Source organism: Salvelinus alpinus, chromosome 5 (assembly GCF_045679555.1).
Source record: "Salvelinus alpinus chromosome 5, SLU_Salpinus.1, whole genome shotgun sequence".
In the NCBI taxonomy this organism is placed as follows: domain Eukaryota; kingdom Metazoa; phylum Chordata; class Actinopteri; order Salmoniformes; family Salmonidae; genus Salvelinus; species Salvelinus alpinus.
Window position 1 is genome coordinate 88,618,279 of NC_092090.1, and position 20,726 is coordinate 88,639,004.

General features: G+C 43.9%; 1 protein-coding gene across 8 annotated transcripts in view; it reads right to left on the reverse strand.

The window, feature by feature from the left end:
• Positions 1-20,726, reverse strand: part of LOC139577171 (DNA repair protein XRCC4-like) — an 84,533-nt gene that overhangs the window by 43,847 nt on the left and 19,960 nt on the right. For all 8 annotated transcript variants that reach the window (XM_071404075.1, XM_071404070.1, XM_071404074.1 and 5 more), the window contains exon 4: positions 611-771. In XM_071404075.1, the coding sequence (XP_071260176.1) occupies positions 611-771 (161 nt within the window). The remainder of the gene's footprint in view (positions 1-610; positions 772-20,726) is intronic.

A 20,726-nucleotide genomic window follows, 5' to 3' on the forward strand; every position in this document is an offset into this window, starting at 1 on the left:
TACAAAGCTGATAATAATAAATTTGAAACATATTTATCCCTTTGAAACCTTTATGAGTGCAATGTTAACTGTATATTCTTTTAGGTGTTTTATGTGCTTTTTTGTTTCTTCTCACTTTTGTTAATGGCTTATTTCACTTGCTTTAAAGCCACTTTGAATTGAATTGAGAGAGAGAACTTTGGGTGGGTGTGGTTGGGATGATGATGTGCCCCACCCTGGCCAGACATGAGCCACTCTACTGTCTGGCTTTTTCAGCTCCTCAAGGGATCAGGGAGGAAAGAAAAAAGAAAAAAAAGAGGGGAAAAAAAGAAAAGAAGAAATTAATTAATTAATTGAAGTCAATTCCCAGAAATCCCAGAAAGTCTTTGTGGCCTGGACGTGGGAAACTCTCTCCTCTCACTTGGGCGGCTAGTGATGATGTTATTGAGTGATGATGTCATTGTTGAGTCTCTGGGGAAAGAGGGCTAGGGAGTAGACCTAAGACGAGGAGCACGGGCACAACAACCCACAGATAAGTGGACTGCATCATAAAAGTGGAAAGTTACTTCCTTTTTTCGTGCCCTCAATCTAAACATACACATGCACGCGTGCACACATACACAGTCCTTACTCTGCAAGGAGGTGCTGCCGCTCCTGCCGGAGTGTCTGATTCTTCTCCTGCAGCCGTCTGTTCTCTGCCTCCAGGTCAGCGCTGTGCTCCAGAGTGTGGGCTATCATCTCCCTGTTGAGATCCACAGGGGCAGGGTGCAGCTCCACTGCACCCATGTTCACCTACACATAGAGACATACAACAGACAGAGAGATGGTTGGGAAAGTAGAGGGAGAGAGAGAAACAGACAGAAACAGACAAAGAGATGGTTGGGAAAGTAGAGGGAGAGATATAAACAGACAGAGAGATGGTAGGGAAATTATAGGGAGAAAGAGAAACAGACAGAGAGATGATTGGGAAAGTATAGGGAGAAAGAGAAACAGACAGAAACAGACAGAGAGATGGTTGGGAAAGTAGAGGGAGAGAGAGAAACAGACAGAGAGATGGTTGGGAAAGTAGAGGGAGAGAGAGAAACAGACAGAAAGAAAGAGGGGAACAAGACTAAGTGAAGTTCTCTTCTTGAGTGTGTGCCTGTGTGTTTATGCAAAGTGTTAGTAGGTGTGTGGTGTGTGTGAGGAAACAATATCAGTATGGGATTCACTACTATCGCTTTAGAACCCACTACAGAACAAGCACCCAGCTCTCTACCCACCCAAACGGGCATTCAGCAGCAAGGAAGCAGCCTCTCAGCACAAGAGGAACTCAAAGTTGTTTATCAGAATGGAGGGCTTTAGAGGAGATACTCGACTTTCAGGATCTCGGCCTCGGTGGCTTGAAGACTTAAAGTTCCAAAGCTCCCTCTCTCTCGCTTCATCTCACATCCTCCTTGGTGAGAGGGAGTGATGTAGGGAAAGAGAGGAGAAAGGCAAGAAGGAGGTGAGATTGGATAGGGAAAATAAATGTTCCAAGCTTTTTCTCGTCTCCTCTCTTGTCCCTCTCACCATCCCCACTCCTTGTAAACAAGGTATAACAGTCAACTTAATTCATCGGTCCAAACACATCTAGCTACAGTACTGTACCTCCTAGGGGCTCTTGACTGACGTGTCATTATGGGGCGTTCCATAATCGTCATTCTCTGTTTTTATACACTAACAACACAGGAATGCCTGTACATGCACACAGTGAACATCCATTGATCTGAGCGCATAGACAGAGAGCTGTCAAATATAGGGAGCCTTTCAAAAAGGATAAGAAAATAAGTCATCAAATGGTGCCAAGGTGAGGTCATCAGACAGAGACAGGGTGGGAGTTGATTTACTGCATTTCGCTCTCTTTCTGTAACATGTTGAACATGTTGAACACACTCCCCCCTTCTAAGCTTCACTCTCTCAGGTAATGAGGTAGCCCGTTGTGTGTCTGCTGTTGTTTCCTGAAGGAGACAGACTGGTGGTACAGTGAGTGTTCCTTATAAACCTGTCAGCTTGAGGGGGGCTGTCTCCGCTTCTGGCTAGCCGTCTCCCATCTTTCACCCTCCTACGAATGGGCACTTGTCTGGGTCATATCTACTAGCCTATAAGCATCCAAAAAAGTACCTTTAAAATCTGTATGGCAAAGTGACCTGTGATGGTCCTTACTAGTGCATGTAGCTATAACAAAGTGGAATTGTAGCTACAGTAGTAACTCAATCACATCAATTGGGTTATGCTAGCTAATATGTTGTCAAAGATTGTGATGTTGTTGAGGTCAAGGTGGCTGGAGTAGCTAACTGAATGACATAACGCACAGCTCCACCCTCTCTCTCAGTCACTTTCCCTCTCTATGAAGTGGTCTAAATACCGGATGGCGCTAGCTGGATGAATTAGCTAGCTAGCTATGTTAGCTAGTTAGGCCATGGCTAGTAGTACCTTTTATTGATTTCTCGCAGTCAAGGACTGAATTGTACATATACTTACAATTATAAAACCAATCATAAATAATGATCAAATGGTAAATCCTAAACTAGCAAAACACCTGAGTAGTCAGGGTTTGAGTGAGGCTAGGGTGCCAGGGACAGCATACTCCGGAACTGGTTTTACGTAGCAGATGTAGATGGACAGTAGGTCTGCTGTGGTTACAGAGAAGTGCTGAATGCGCTTGAGGAGGAACTGCTTCCTGCTGGTGCTTGTGGTCATGGTGTCAACCTGGCTGCTCCAGCGCAGGTCCTGCTGGACAGTGAGACCCAGCACCCTGAACTTTGATGTCTCTGACAGGGGGACACCGTTGATGAAGAGTGGTGGTGCAGGCTGGGTTTTCAGAGAAGGTGACATGCATCAATACACATGTATTCTCATTGAGAAGCATGTCATTGGTAGCGGTCCAGGTGCTGAGATCATCCAGTTGCCTCTGCATTGATGATGGTTGCTGCAGTTTCAAGGTTTCAAGCAGATTCATGTTATATTTCCACACGGTTGGCAGCTTCATGTACAGCATCAATGATGAGGGCAAGGACAATGACAGGGTCAAGGAGGGTCCAAGATTAGATGGTCTGCTAGCAAAATTGCAACAAGGATGCATCCACCAGATGTGGTAGCAATTGAGCCTAGGGGTGAGGTCACGGTTAACGATAGGTAGCTAACAGGCTAAAATTTCATTAGCTAGCTAGCTAGATAGAAATACTCCCAATATTGCACTAGTAAACGTAGCTAGCTTTACGTAACGTTCCCTCGAGCTATCTAGCATTGTTTCATGATAACATTTGGTAGCTAGAAAACCAAAGAAGGCTGGTGGAAGGAGCTACAGTATAGGAGGATGGGCTCATTCTAATGTATGGAATGGAATTACTGGAATGGTATCAAATGCATCAAATTAATTGAAGCTGTTCTCAACCGTATCTTATGGCAAAAAATAGCTTCTGGATATCAGGACAGCGATCACTCACCTCGGATTAGACAAATATTTTTTCTTCAACAAGCAGGACGCACAGGACATTCTCATAACACCGACAAGGCCAAAATCCCAGTTATTTGCAAGAGGAAGAGGTGCAGGTACAGAGGACACAGAGAGGGATGCCACGTGAGGATCCACAGAAAGTGAGTGGGAAAGCTGCTAACGGGATATACGCTGCACCGGCAAGAAAGAAATGCAGACTCCGGTAAGACGAGGGGGGGCGGTCTGTGCATATTTGTAAACAATAGCTGTTGCACGAAATCTAAGAAAGTCTCTAGATTTTGCTCGCCTGAAGTAGAGTATATTGTGATAAATTGCAGGCCACACCACTTGCCTAGAGAGTTTTCAGTTATACTTTTCATCGCTGTTTATTTACCACCACAGACAGATGCTGGCACTAAGACCGCACTCAGTTAGCTGTATAAGGAAATAAGCAAACAGGAAACCACTCACCCAGAGGCGGCGCTCCTAGTGGCCGGAGACTTTAATGCAGGGAAACTTAAATCAGTACTACCAAATTTCGAGGACGTCGTCCCCACAGTGACTGTACGTACATACCCCAACCAGAAGCCAAGTATTACAGGCAACATTCGCAATGAGCTAAAGGGTAGAGCTACCGCTTCTAAGGTGCGGGACTCTAACCCGGAAGCTTTAAAGAAATCCTGCTATGCCCTACAACAAACCATCAAACAGGCAAAGTCATCAATACAGGGCTAAGATTGAATCATACCACTCCGGCTCCGACGCTCGTCTTATTTGGCAGGGCTTGCAAACTATTACAGACTACAAAGTAGAGCTGCCCAGTGACACGAGCCTACCAGACGAGCTAAATCACTTCTATGCTCGCTTCGAGGCAAGCAACACTGAGGTATGCATGAGAGCATCAGCTGTTCCAGACGACTGCGTGATCACGCTCTCCGTAGCCGACGTGAGTAAGACCTTTAAACAGGTCAACATTCACAAGGCTGCGGGGCCAGAGAGATTACCAGGACGTGTGCTCCGGGCATGTGCTGACCTACTGGCAGGTGCCTTCACTGACATTTTCAACATGTCCCTGATTGAGTCTGTAATACCAACATGTTTCAAGCAGACCACCATAGTCCCTGTGCCCAAGAACACTAAGGTGACCTGCCTAGATGACTACAGACCCCGTAGCCATGAAGTGCTTTGAAAGGCTGGTAATGGCTCACATCAACACCATTATCCCAGAAACCCTAGACCCATTCCAATTTGCATACCGCCCAAACAGATCCACAGATTATGCAATCTCTATTGCACTCCACACTGCCCTTTCCCACCTGGACAAAAGGAACACCTATGTGAGAATGCTATTCATTGACTACAGCTCAGCGTTCAACACCATAGTACCCTCAAAGCTCATCACTAAGCTAAGGATCCTGGTACTAAACACCTCCCTCTGTGTAACGGCTTTCTTCCTGGGATGAAGGAGAGGACCAAAACGCAGCGCGGCTAGTGTTCAACATGTTTAATAAAGAATAATAACGTGAACACTACAAGCCACAAAACAATAAATGTGAAAACCGAAAACAGTCCTATCTGGTGCAGAACACAAAGACAGAAAACAATCACCCACAAACCAACAGTGCAAACAGGCTACCTTAATATGGTTCCCAATCAGAGACAATGCAAAACACCTCTGATTGAGAACCATATTAGGCCAAACAACAAACCCAACATAGAAACACAAAACATAGACTACACCCACTCAGCTCACATCCTGACCAACTAAACAAAGACTAAACCAAGGAAATAAGGTCAGGAACGTGACACTCTGCAACTGGATCCTAGACTTCCCGACGGGCCGCCACCAGGTGGTGAGTGTAGGTAGCAACACATCTGTCACGCTGAACCTCAACAATGGAGCCCCCCAGGGGTGTGTGCTCTGTCCCCTCCTGTACTCCCTGTTCACCCACGACTGCATGGCCAGGCACAACTCCAACACCATCATTAAGTTTGCAGACGACACAACAGTGGTAGGCCTGAGCACCGACAACGACGAGACAGCCTATAGGGAGGCGGTCAGAGACATGGCCGGGTGGTGCCAGAATAACAACCTACCCCTCACCGTAACCAAGACTAAGGAGATGATTGTGGACTACAGGAAAAGGAGGACGAGCATGCCCCCATTCTCATCGACGGGGCTGTAGTGGAGCAGGTTGAGAGCTTCAAGTTCCTTGGTGTCCACATCACCAACAAACTAGAATGGTCCAAACACACCAAGACAGTCGTGAAGAGGGCATGACAAAGCCTATTCCCCCTCAGGAAACTAAAAAGATTTGGCATGGGTCCTGAGAACATCCAAATGTTCTACAGCTGCAACATCGAGAGCATCCTGACTGGTTGCATCACTGCCTGGTGCCTGGCCTCCGACCGCAAGGCACTACAGAGGGTAGTGCGTACGGCCCAGTACATCACTGGGGCTAAGCTGCCTGCCATCCAGGACCTCTACACCAGTCGGTGTCAAAGGAAGGCCCTAAAAATTGTCAAAGACCCCAGCCACCCCAGTCATAGACTGTTCTCTCTACTACCGCATGGCAAGCGGTACCGGAGTGCCAAGTCTAGGACAAAAAGGCTTCTCAACAGTTTTTACCCCCAAGCCATAAGACTCCTGAACAGGTAATCAAATGGCTACCCGGACTATCTGCATTGTGCCCAACCTCTCTTTTACGCTGCTGCTACTCTCTGTTTATCATATATGCATAGTCACTTTAACTATACATTCACGTACATACTACCTCAATTGGCCCGACCAACCAGTGCTCCCGCACATTGGCTAACCGGGCTATCTGCATTGTGTCCCGCCACCCACCACCCCCTCTTTTACGTTACTGCTACTCTCTGTTCATCATATATGCATAGTCACTTTAACCATATCTACATGTACATACTACCTCAATCAGCCCGACTAACCAGTGTCTGTATGTAGCCTCGCTACTTTTATTTTTCACTGTCTTTTTACTGTTGTTATTTATGTCTTTACTTACCTATTGTTCACCTAATACCGTTTTTGCACTATTGGTTAGAGCCTGTAAGTAAGCATTTCACTGTAAGGTCTACACCTGTTGTATTCGGCTCACATGACAAACTTTGATTTAATTTGAAGACAAAAGAAGAGAGCACAATCTTGAGGATAGAGCTTGCTCAAAAGGGGTGCTTGCAAGTTAACCATCCTTGCTCAATAACTGGTGTGTTCATGAGTCTGAAAATCTGAACCTCTGAGTTAAAATTAAGTTATTTGCGTATTGGTTGATTTTCATACTTTCAAAGTGGGAAACTCAGGCCTCACAGCCACAAAGTCATAAACCCCACCTATTTCTAAATTTTATCTTCTTCTTAAAATCTGATTTTATCTAACCCTAAATCTAACCCTAAACTTAACCACACTGCTAACTTTATGCCTAACCCTAACCTTAAATTAAGACCCAAAAGCAAATTTTTGTTTTCATAAAAAAAATTACGATATAGAGCCCTACAGTGGAGGTGTCATAATACCCATAAAACCTAGCGGTCAAACAGGGAAATTCCCATAGGGAATTTTAGAAACACTTAAAATAAGGCCTGTGTTTCGTGTATCCTTTCACTGGCATGACGTTTTGATAACCATGTAAATCTCTCGCGGACAAGGTGACTTTTATCAATTTATTCGCCTCTATTTACTCTCAGATTCGAAAATGCTAATTAGCATCAAAGTAGACATCATGCAAAACTACAAAACTACATGCAAAACTGCAAGCTCCTGCACGTAATCTCTAGCGGACACCTTTGCCAACAGGTATTGTGTCAATTTAAAAGATACACAAGATAGTTCACAGAATTGTCCATTTCAAGAAATGTAGCAAAATGTTTACTTGCAGGTTCCTTCTCGACAATGCAACAGCAATTACAAATGATAAAACATAAGAATATGAACATAAAGTAAATGGCTCGGTAGAATAGAATAAACCTTTAATCATAAGTATAATACAGGAAGGCACAATATTTACACATTTCAGGGAAGGGGGGATTGGGGGGCAAGTGTTTAAATTGTGCAGTATTAACAGCAGCAGTTGTGATGTGTGTGTAGCATGAATGTATTTGTGTGTGTGTGGGTGTGTGTGTGTGTGTTATATGACTGGTTTCACATTTGTTTCCACCGACTAACTCCACCGAGTTAAAATAGATCTAAAACAAGTGTGATTTTATATTTACAATCCCCTTCTCCAAACAGATTACTCATTTACCTAGGTCTTATTTATAGCTCTTATCAATTTGTAAATTACAGTGCATGGAGAATGGTGTTATTTCTACAAGAAAAAAGAAAGTTTATGTTTTTCCACTTGGAACCAACAGGTTGCTGGACCTTATTCATAGTTTCCTCACGTGTAAAGGTGGTGGAATTATGAGAGAATTAATACATGCATTTCCCCATGCTTAAATTCAAGAGGGAAGTGTTTGAAAAAGGAATTAAGTTAATTTTACATATGCATACCTCAGGTCTGAATTCCCCCCATAGAGAAAGAGGATGCAATGCCTCATGATGAGTTGGAAAACCAGAAGGTAGTGAGGTGCTAAATCTTTGCTGGGCTGTGTTGGGGTCGTTGACCCACTGTAATAAAGGCTGGCGTCTTCAAAAGCTCTCATTAAATGCTTGTAATTTTTGTCTAGGCCAGAGTTGTCCTGGCAGGCCACACAGCTGTTTTCTCCTGGCACTGTGAACCTGATCGTGTCAAAGTAGACACTCCTCACCATCACCGTCCTCTCTATGTTTCCCTTCCTGCTGGTCTCTTTCTCCCCGTGTACTCAGACCCAGTCACAGTAAAATTAAGGAAACCTGAACACAAGTTTGTGAGAAGTTATACGTGTACAGTGTTCCTCATTTTACTGTGACTAGACCATGCTAGTTCACTCTTATACAGTATTTAAATAACTTGCACAATGCTAGTTTATTCTGATTTCTGCTAGTAATTTCAATTTTGGAAAAACATAATGATTGTTTATTTCATTTTGATATAATGCAACTCTTTCCACCAGTGTTTGTATTTCATGGTACTAAAATCAATGTTTAATTCCTGTAAGGATTTCATTGTGTTTGGAGATCACTGATTTGCTTTATATGTTATTCAATACTTTGGCTTGCAGAATAGGGCCCTTTATACAGCTCTGTCTCATTAATTTCTAAATAAACAAAGTTATGCTCTTCTGTTTTCAATATACAGCATAATATGGTATTGTTCACTAACTATATAGCTTTCAACACTCAAAAACATGACAATACAAAGCTAAAATACCACAATGCACATTAACCCCCCTCAGACTCCCTGTCCTTGTTTTGTGTGATTGCTAACCTAAGCGCTGCCATCGGCCTTGGTGTTGCCAAACAGCCGATATAACGGCTGTGAAAGAGCCCCAACAACGAGGGCTGATTACGACATGGCCATGTAAATCAGTACTTTAACAATGCACTAATGGCTTCAGGATTCGGAGGAGACCACCCAGGTTATATTGAAAGACAGCTTCCCAACCTCGTAAAAATAAGACCAAAATGAAGATGTTACTGACTGATCCTAATCAGGCTGAGCCTCACAGCCTGAGAGTCTATGAAACTGTAGGCGTGTTTAATAAGAGATGATAAAAGTAATGTGCAGAGTTTCAAATGAAAGAGCTGTTTAACTAGAGGGTGTTTGTACACAGGTCTGTGTGAGTGACCGTTACATGTTTGAACGCGCAAAGGTGAATCTGAGCAAAGGTTTAGAAAGTGTACGTGTGTTCAGGTAATGATGTGTCACACTGAGTCACACTTAAGGCTTTGTTCTTACTTTAACTCCAACCCCCTTCACTTCTTCCCTCAGATCTCTCCCTTCACCCCCATGCCATTGCAGAGTGTCAGTCAGCTCAGTGTGGCTAATCACAGGTCAGTCTATCTATACTGTGAAGTACAGTACATCTCTGTGACCCCGTGGTTCATCCCTGGTTCACATGACTCTGCCTGTAAGATGTGCTGTTTCATGTATCACTATAATGATAGGATAGGGGAGTAGAAGAGGTCATAACAGCATGGGGTAAACTATAACCCTTGTGTACACTAACACTCTGACAAGTCACAGTGAGCCCTGAAGTCGACTGCAGCTTGGCTACTCCTGTTCTGGGCCTCTTGTATTCAGTTGGTTTTGCAGCTCATTACATTTCGAAGATCATTATGTGCACATTTGTTTCTCTGCTCCCTCTCATTCTGACGACAAACTGTTTCCTTGACACAAGTCCTTCTTGCCAGTGACCAACGTAATGTGTTTAGGCTATGTTGGGTCCATATTGTCCTGTGAGTGGGTGTTTAAAGCCCTGGGGGCCAGGTCACTGGGCGTCCTGGGACCCCTGTCCAGGTAGAGAGAGGTAGGGCTGGGGGGGTAAGAAGCTCTGTTAGCAGAGGCATAAAGAACCTATTTATGAACTAGGGCCAGCTCCATCTAAGACATTATGAGACAAAAGCTCAGTTATACAGAACTAATGCAAACAATGAGTATGGTTACATAATGTGATTATTGTGGATAGTCAGATGAATATAATAGTTCAAATTAAAACATTTACATGCTTTGGAAGAAGAAGGATTTCCTTAATAATCCTGTTTACATGGACACATCTGAAATCAGGCTACCTGATGGCACTCTGATAAATGCCGAACATCGCCAATCAAACTAAACGTTCTACCACAGCGACCATGTTATTTTTGGGACATATAAAGCTTGTGTGTGAAAACTACTTCTAAGACGCATACATTCAGTTGTTCTGAACTCACTTCACTCACGCTAATGAGGGAGGCTCGCTCGGCTGGCGCCAACACGTGAGCAGATCAAATACACTGCTGGAACACCGGTTAAGGTGTTTATATGTCCTAATAATTCGAAAGACTGCCCTGAAAACCAGGTGTTTTAATCGGCGTAAGTTTACTTTGATTTTGACCATACGCCGATTAAGATAAGCAGAGTAAGGTGTTTACATGACTATTGCATAATCTGCCTACTGGCATAATCAGTTTAATATCGAATTATCACTGTGCATGTAAAGTACTCAGTGTGTGTGTGTGTGTGTGTGTGTGTGTGTGTGTGTGTGTGTGTGTGTGTGTGTGTGTGTGTGTGTGTGTGTGTGTGTGTGTGTGTGTGTGTGTGTGTGATGCACACCGTGAAAAACAAAACATATTGCAGACTTGTTGAGCAGAACAGCCATTCTTTCAGGAACTGTTGATTTCTCCATCTCAGAAAATCCCCAAAGGATCACCACATCGTATTATACTAGAAGAGGTGCAGAAAGATGGACAGGATGAAGTCTCCGTGGAAAGACGGACAGGATGATGTCTCCGTGGAAAGACGGACAGGATGAAGTCTCCGTGGAAAGACGGACAGGATGATGTCTCCGTGGAAAGACGGACAGGATGATGTCTCCGTGGAAAGACGGACAGGATGAAGTCTCCGTGGAAAGACGGACAGGATGAAGTCTCTGTTGAAAGACAGAATGAAATCTCTGTGGAAAGACAGACAGGATGAAGTCTCCGTGGAAAGACGGACAGGATGAAGTCTGCGTGGAAAGACGGACAGGATGATGTCTCCGTGGAAAGACGGACAGGATGAAGTCTCCGTGGAAAGACGGACAGGATGAAGTCTCCGTGGAAAGACGGACAGGATGAAGTCTCAGTGGAAAGACGGAATGAAGTCTCTGTGAAAAGACAGACAGGATGAAGTCTCTGTGGAAAGACGGACAGGATGAAGTCTTGTGGAAAGACGGACAGGATGAAGTCTCCGTGGAAAGACGGACAGGATGAAGTCTCCGTGGAAAGACGGACAGGATGAAGTCTCCGTGGAAAGACGAACAGGATGAAGTCTCCGTGGAAAGACGGACAGGATAAAGTCTCCGTGGAAAGACGAACAGGATGAAGTCTCCGTGGAAAGACGGACAGGATGAAGTCTCTGTGGAAAGACAGAATGAAGTCTCTGTGTAAAGAAAGACAGGATGAAGTCTCTGTGGAAAGACGGACAGGATGAAGTCTCGTGGAAAGACGGACATGATGAAGTCTCCGTGGAAAGACGGACAGGATGAAGTCTCCGTGGAAAGACAGACAGGATGAAGTCTCCGTGGAAAGACGGATATGATGAAGACTCCGTGGAAAGACGGACAGGATGAAGTCTCCGTGGAAAGACAGACAGGATGAAGTCTCCGTGGAAAGACAGACAGGATGAAGTCTCCGTGGAAAGACAGACAGGATGAAGTCTCCGTGGAAAGACAGACAGGATGAAGTCTCTGTGGAAAGACAGACAGGATGAAGTCTCTGTGGAAAGGCAGACAGGATGAAGTCTCTGTGGAAAGACACAGGATGACGTCTTGCTTCTCTCATTCCTTTACTTTTCTTTGACTTTTCTTTTCCTTCTGAGACGCAGTGATAAAGCTAAAGGTCAACATCTGTGCCCTGTGCCAGGCCTTGCCAGGGTGTGGGCAGATAACTGGGCAGAACCAGAACTGCCATCCTGTGTGACCGATATAGGCTACCCTTTCACAGAGAGCTGGGGTATTGAAAAAAAGGCCTCCTTTCAGACAGAGCAAACACATCTTTCTGTTTTCATGTGGAATTTGTTAACTTGTGAATTGTGCATTTGCATATTGCTAGTGCTGATGAACACACTTCATAGCACATATATACTTGCTATTCAATAGGGAGATTTGCATTCACCTGTCTGGTTATTCCTGTAAGTGAATATAACGAAAAGGAAGCAAGGATACAAGGGAAGGAAGGTCAAGGGGAGGAAGGTCCTTCAGACAATTGAGATGCATCTCTGTGAGGAATTGTTGCAAGGAAACACTATAGACCAGATATATTTTCTACGAATATTGGACAGTGCAAGTACATGACATCCTTGAGAAATGTATGAGATTCATGTTGAAAGTTACACTTACTGTGTAAGCAATAGGGAAAGGAGAACAGAAGCCATGGATTTGACGGAAGGCAACCTAGTGGTTAGAGCGTTGGGCCAGTAATCGAAAGGTTGCTGGATCGAATCCCCGAGCTGAGGTAGGTAAAAATATGTTGTTCTGCCCCTGAACAAGGCAGTTAACCCACTGTTCCCTGGTAGGCCGTCATTGTAAATAAGAATTTGTTCTTAACTGACTTGCCTAGTTAAATAAAGGTTACATTTCAGAATAAAAAAGAAAAAAAAGAACTAAGCTAATGGATACCACACACACGTTTGTAAATGTTTGTAAAAAAATCCTATTAAATTAGATACATGGCCTTGATATGCATAATCCATTCACATACAAATTACTTATACATACCATACATTCCCCAATTTGTAGACACACACAGTTATGACCCCAGCCTTATGTCCACATTTACAAACACATCTTCGACCCTCAGAATATACCTCCCCACTTTGTAGTCTAACACACAACTGCCTGCCCCTCATACACACACATCCTTAAGAAAAATATCCTTAAAGAAAACACGTTCCATGTGCTCTCTCAATACAGACATAACAGCCAGCATACTGTATATGTACACCCATCCGCCATACAGTACCCATATGCCCATCACACAGACACACTTCCATTATTCCCCTGTCTTATACATCCGACACAGATAAATGCCAGCGGTAGCGTGCGGAGCACAGCTTAGGACAATACGCCAGGGCTCAGTTTTATTGGAGAGAATGAAATGCATAGAAATAGAATGAATAGAACAGGAGTCCCCATTCAAGTGAAAAATTATTTGTCTGTTCTATTCATTGTATTTATATGCAACCTATCCAATAGGCGAAATCCAGGTAGATAACTTTTGAAAAACTGGGCCCTGGCTTTTCTTTACCAGCTTCTCCTGTCACCCCCCCACATCAATAGAGTAAGGAATCATAGTATGAGAGGAACAGACGGGGGTGAGGGGAGGGTAATAGCCTACGGAAAAGAGCAGGGAGCCTGTTGAAGTAGAGGGGGGAAGACTGGAGTTGGATACCTACTTTTTCTATTTGGTATCTAGATCTTTGGGTATGGCTGCCCACAGTACACACCCACACCACTCTGCTTCAATCAGAGACATAAACTAGTGCTAATCAGTGTAAGTGTCTGAGGGGAATCCCTAGTGAGTGTGTGTGTGTGTGTGTGTGTGTGTGTGTGTGTGTGTGTGTGTGTGTGTGTGTGTGTGTGTGTGTGTGTGTGTGTATATATATATATATATAGACAGGATATATATATATATATATATATATATATATATATATATATATAGACCTAGTCCAGACAGTCAGTGCCCAGACCAGAAGTTCAGCAGCAGGGAGGGGAGGTGGAATGTAGGACTGGAGGACAAAGGGAAAGGGACATGACCCCAGTGAAAATGGAAACACATAGTGGGCATAGAGGGGAACAAGGCATTCCTTATGGGAGCATCCAACTCCCAAGTGAATGTCCTGAAGTCACCCTGGTTACACTGGGAGCATCCAACTCCCAAGTGAATGTCCTGAAGTCACCCTGGTTACACTGGGAGCATCCAACTCCCAAGTGAATGTCCTGAAGTCACCCTGGTTACACTGGGAGCATCCAACTCCCAAGTGAATGTCCTGAAGTCACCCTGGTTACACTGGGAGCAGGGACACAATGAACTCATTCATAAAGGCAAAGTCTACTTGATAATCTAGACATCCTTTGGTTTTCCAAAAAGTTAAGCGATTTCATCCACACTGTGCTATAAGAAACTTTAAGGAAAATGACCCTATGTTGCAGAGTCCGCAAGGTGAAACCCCATTAATTGCTTAATATACAGTACACATTACAACAGACAGGATTTAGTAGAGAGTACACATTACAACAGACAGGATTTAGTAGAGAGTACACATTACAACAGACAGGATTTAGTAGAGAGTACACATTATTACAACAGACAGGATTTAGTAGAGAGTACACATTACAACAGACAGGATTTAGTAGAGAGTACACATTACAACAGACAGGATTTAGTAGAGAGTACACATTACAACAGACAGGATTTAGTAGAGAGTACACATTATTACAACAGACAGGATTTAGTAGAGAGTACACATTATTACAACAGACAGGATTTAGTAGAGAGTACACATTACAACAGACAGGATTTAGTAGAGAGTACACATTACAACAGACAGGATTTAGTAGAGAGTACACATTACAACAGACAGGATTTAGTAGCGAGTACACATTACAACAGACAGGATTTAGTAGAGAGTACACATTACAACAGACAGGATTTAGTAGAGAGTACACATTACAACAGACAGGACTTAGTAGAGAGTACACATTACAACAGACAGGATTTAGTAAACAGTACACATTATTACAACAGACAGGACTTAGTAGAGAGTACACATTATTACAACAGACAGGACTTAGTAGACAGTACACATTATTACAACAGACAGGACTTAGTAGACAGTACACATTATTACAACAGACAGGACTTAGTAGACAGTACACATTATTACAACAGACAGGACTTAGTAGACAGTACACATTATTACAACAGACAGGACTTAGTAGACAGTACACATTATTACAACAGACAGCACTTAATAGACAGTACACATTATTACAACAGACAGCACTTAATAGACAGTACACATTATTACAACAGACAGGACTTAGTAGACAGTACACATTATTACAACAGACAGCACTTAATAGACAGTATATATTATTACAACAGACAGGACTTAGTACACAGTACACATTATTACAACAGACAGGACTTAGTAGACAGTACACATTATTTCAACAGACAGGACTTAGTAGACAGTACACATTATTACAACAGACAGGACTTAGTAGACAGTACACATTATTACAACAGACAGGACTACTGTTGGAGCCCACGCAACCATTAGCCATATCCCCCTTTCCTAGCTCAAAATGGCATGTATCTCTGGAAAACAATTATGTGTGTGTGTGTGTGTATGCATACGTGCGGGTGTGTGATCGTATAGCACTGTATGTGTGTTTTGGGTTGGGAGGGGGTCTTTATTATGGGAAGCGTGGGCATCTAGTGGAAAGCTTGCCCTGTCAGCAGCAGATCCACCTAGCAGAGGCTGTGGGGAAGATAATGAGACGGAAGTGAGAGGCGGCAATGCCCTGATAAAGACTGATCATTTGAGCCTTTCTAAACAGCTTAGTGTGTGTGTGTGTATGTGTGTGTGTGTGTGTGTGTGTGTGTTAAACAGGGGGAGGACATGCACGTCTCTCCTGTTATGAGTGTAATATGCCAGCAGCCACAGAAGACATGTTTCTCTTAAGAATAGATCTTGCCATGAACATGATGACACTATTGGGTGGTCACATGTCTGATTGTAACAGAAAGACTCCGGCAAGATTGTGGGAGAAAGCTGCATGTCAAAATTAATGCAGTTCTTTAACAAATACGTGTAAGTGCAACTTGTGCAAACAGATAAAAAGATGAATGATGGACACCCAGACAGACCACATGGATTAGTCCTAAATTGTATCCTCCATTGTGGCCTGGCAAATCTTCATTTTCAGCTTTCTTCCAATTGTCATACAGAACTGGCCGTCTAAATTTCTTTGTAATTTGCAACCAAATACACAATTTGAGTTGTATTAATTATCCTACTTTTCAGTTACTCTGGTCCCTGTCTGCTTTTGTTGGTTTAGCGATTTATCCAAACACAAATTAGCGGCATCGCACCACGACACAAAACTGTGAAAATGGAAACACAAAACAGGACGCTAGCAGCTCCATGCCCAGTAGAGACAGCTAGATGAGACAGTGGTATCGTTGGTATAGAATGGGTTGGACATGATATGGACCTTTAGACACCCTACAGTAGTACAATAGCATGGATACTGGCAACACAGTGAGAAAGGTCATGTGTAGTCTAGTCATAATATGGATAAGTACAATATTTAATGTGAGTTAATGTAGCGCAAAGAAAAGGACAGGGAACTTTCCTAGACCATATAAATCCAATAGGAAGCATCATAATCCGCAAAAAATAAATAGAAAATTATGTTTTTCCTCTCTCTCAGACCAAGGGTTGAGAGAATGCCAAGAGCGTGCAAAGCTGTCATCAAGGTAAAGGGTGGCTACTTTGAAGAATCTCAAATATAAAATATATTTTGATTTGTTTAACACTTTCTTGGTTACTACATGATTCCATATGTGTTATTTCATCGTTTTGATGTCTTCACTATTATTCTACAATGTAGAAAATAGTCAAAATAAAGAAAAACCCTTGAATGAGTAGGTATGTCCAAACTTTTGACTGGTACTGTATATATATATATAAAAAAATATGTGTCTGACATGGTAAAGCATTTATCCCCCAGCCTGATAGTTCTCTAGAACCCCTGAAAGATGATGTCGCTGACAATATCCTGACAGTATCCAACTTCACCTCAACACCAAACTAGCACATCTCTATTCATTAAAGTATTACTTTCACAGAGGAGCATCAATGAATCAACGGATGATCCAAACAAGAGAACCTGAACATGTGTCAAGTGCAGTGTACTGTAGGTATTTATCTAAATATATGGCTCTGGGCAATGCATGCAAGTGAGCGGCTGCAAGAAAGCCCTTGCCACAAGTCATGGGTCAAATCAAATCAAAGTTTATTTGTCACGTGCGCCGAATAAAACAGGTAGACCTTACAGTGAAATGCTTACTTACAGGCTCTAACCAATATTGCAAAAAAGGTATTAGGTGAACAATAGGTAAGTAAAGACATAAAAACAACAGTAAAAAGACAAACAAATAACAGCAGCGAGGCTATATACAGTAGCGATGTCAGGCTGATTGAGGTAGTATGTACATGTAAATATGGTTAAAGTGACTATGCATATATGATGAACAGAGAGTAGCAGTAGCATAAAAGAGAGGTTGGCGGGTGGTGGGTGGCGGGACACAATGCAGATAGCCCGGTTAGCCAATGTGCGGGAGCACTGGTTGGTCGGGCCAATTGAGGTAGTATGTGCATGAATGTATAGTTAAAGTGACTATGCATATATGATAAATAGAGAGTAGCGGCAGCGTAAAAGAGAGGTTGGGCACACAATGCAGATAGTCCAGGTAGCCATTTGATTACCTGTTCAGGAGTCTTATGGCTTGGGGGTAAAAACTGTTGAAAAGCCTTTTTGTCCTAGACTTGGCACTCCGGTACCGCTTGCCATGCGGTAGTAGAGAGAACAGTCTATGACTGGGGTGGCTGGGGTCTTTGACAATTTTTAGGGCCTTCCTCTGACACCACCTGGTGTAGAGGTCCTGGATGGCAGGCAGCTTAGCCCCAGTGATGAACTGGGCCGTACGCACTACCCTCTGTAGTGCCTTGCGGTCGGAGGCCAAGCAATTGCCATACCAGGCAGTGATTCAACCAGTCAGGATGCTCTCGATGTTGCAGCTGTAGAGCCTTTGGAGGATCTCATGACCCATGCCAAATCTTTTTAGTTTCCTGAGGGGGAATAGGCTTTGTCATGCCCTCTTCACGACTGTCTTGGTTTGTTTGGACCATTCTAGTTTGTTGGTGATGTGGACACCAAGGAACTTGAAGCTTTCAATCTGCTCCACTACAGCCTCGTCGATGAGAATGGGGGCGTGCTCGGTCCTCCTTTTCCTGTAGTCCACAATCATCTCCTTAGTCTTGGTTACGTTGAGGGATAGGTTGTTATTCTGGCACCACCTGGCCATGTCTCTGACCGCCTCCCTATAGGCTGTCTCGTCGTTGTCGGTGATCAGGCCTACCACTGTTGTGTCGTCTGCAAACTTAATGATGGTGTTGGAGTTGTGCCTGGCCATGCAGTCGTGGGTGAACAGGGAGTACAGGAGGGGACTGAGCACACACCCCTGGGGGGCTCCAGTGTTGAGGATCAGCGTGTTGCTACCTACCCTACCATCTGGGAGCGGCCCGTCAGGAAGTCCAGGATCCAGTTGCAGAGGGAGATGTTTAGTCCCAGGATCCTTAGCTTAGTGATGAGCTTTGAGGGTACTATGGTGTTGAACGCTGAGCTGTAGTCAATGAATAGCATTCTCACATAGGTGTTCCTTTAGTCTAGGTGGGAAAGGGCAGTGTGGAGTGCAATAGAGATTGCATCATCTGTGAATCTGTTTGGGAGGTATGAAAATTGGAATGGGTCTAGGGTTTCTGGGATAATGGTGTTAATGTGAGCCATTACCAGCCTTTCAAAGCACTTCATGGCTACGGATGTGAGTGCTACGGGTCTGTAGTCATTTAGGCAGGTTGCCTTTGTGTTCTTGGGCACAGGGACTATGGTAGTCTGCTTGAAACATGTTGGTAATACAGACTCAATCAGGGACATTTTGAAAATGTCAGTGAAGACACCTGCCAGTTGGTCAGCACATGCCCGGAGCACACGTCCTGGTAATCCGTCTGGCCCCGCAGCCTAGTGAATGTTGACCTGTTTAAAGGTCTTACTCACGTCGGTTACGGAGAGCGTGATCACACAGTCGTCCGGAACAGCTGATGCTCTCATGCATGCCTCAGTGTTGCTTGCCTCGAAGCGAGCATAGAAGTGATTTAGCTCGTTTGGTAGGCTCGTGTCCCTTTGTAGTCTGTAATAGTTTGCAAGCCCTGCCACATAAGACGAGCGTCGGAGCCGGTCTAGTATAGTTCAATCTTAGCCCTGTATTGACGCGTTGCCTGTTTGATGGTTCGTCGCAGGGCATAGCAGGATTTCTTATAAGCTTCCGGGTTAGAATCCTGCACCTTGAAAGCGGCAGCTCTACCCTTTAGCTCAGTGCGAATGTTGCCTGTAATCCATGGCTTCTGGTTGGGATATGTACGTACAGTCACTATGGGGACGACGTCCTCGATGCACTTATTGATAAAGCTAGTGACTGATGTGGTGTACTCTTCAATGCCATCGGAAGAATCCCGGAACATGTTCCAGTCTGTGATAACAAAACAGTCCTGTAGTTTAGCATCTGCTTCATCTGACCACTTTTTTATAGACCGAGTCACTGGTGATTCCTGCTTTAATTGTTGCTTGTAAGCAGGAATCATGAGGATAGAGTTGTTGTCGGATTTACCAAATGGAGGGTTTAGGGGAGCTTTGTATGCGTCTCTGTGTGTGGAGTACAGGTGATCAAGAATTTTTTCCTTCTGGTCGCACATTTAACATTTGGGAGAACATATTTAAGTTTCCCTGCATTAAAGTCTTCGGCCACTAGGAGAGCCGCCTCTGGGTGAATGGTTTCCTGTTTGCTTATTTCCTTATACAGCTAACTGAGTGCGGTCTTAGTGCCATCATCTGTCTGTGGTGGTAAATAAACAGCCACGAAAAGTATAGCTGAAAACTCTCTAGGCAAGTGGTGTGGCCTGCAATTTATCACAATATACTCTACTTCAGGCGAGCAAAATCTAGAGACTTCCTTAGATTTCGTGCAACAGCTGTTGTTTACAAATATGCACAGACCGCCATGCCTCGTCTTACCGGAGTGTGCATTTCTTTCTTGCCGGTGCAGCGTATATCCCGTTAGCTGAATATCCATGTCATCATTCAGCCACGATTCCTTGAAACATAGGATATTACAGTTTTTGATGTCCCTTTGGTAGGATATTCGTGATCGTACCTTGTCTAATTTATTGTCCAATGATTGCACGTTGGCGAGTAATATTGACAGTAACGGCAGCTTTCCCACTCGCTTTCTGTGGATCCTCACGAGGCATCCCGCTCTGTGTCCTCTGTACCTGCGTCTCTTCCTCTTGCAAATAACTGGGATGTTGGTCTTGTCGGTGTTAGGAGAATGTCTTGTGCGTCCTGCTTGTTGAAGAAAAAATCTTCTTCTAATCCGAGGTGAGTGATCGCTGTCCTGATATCCAGAAGCTCTTTTTTGCCGTAAGATACGGTTGCAGAAACATTATGTACAAAATAAGTTACAAATAACGCAAATAACTGCTGCCATTTCTTCCGGCGCCATTTGTCAATGGGTATGAGAGAAGTGACTCAACACGCAAAACCTCCAAACATTGGAGAGCCTCCATAGGAAGCCTCTGGGAATTCCCTGGGACTGGATGCTCCTGGACCTGCCCTGTCCTCTGGGAGGAAGAGGAGCAGTTACAGTCAGGGTGTTCCCCCCTCAGCTAGGCTAGCCAACAACATCAGCCACACATCAGCCTGTGGTCTGGGTGGAATGGTGACAACTCAGGCAGGCCTGTCATGGGGGAACATAGTGTGGAGTGTGTGCCATATACTGAACATGGGGGTGCTATTTCCCCAGGCATGGCAGTTTGTGCGAATGGGG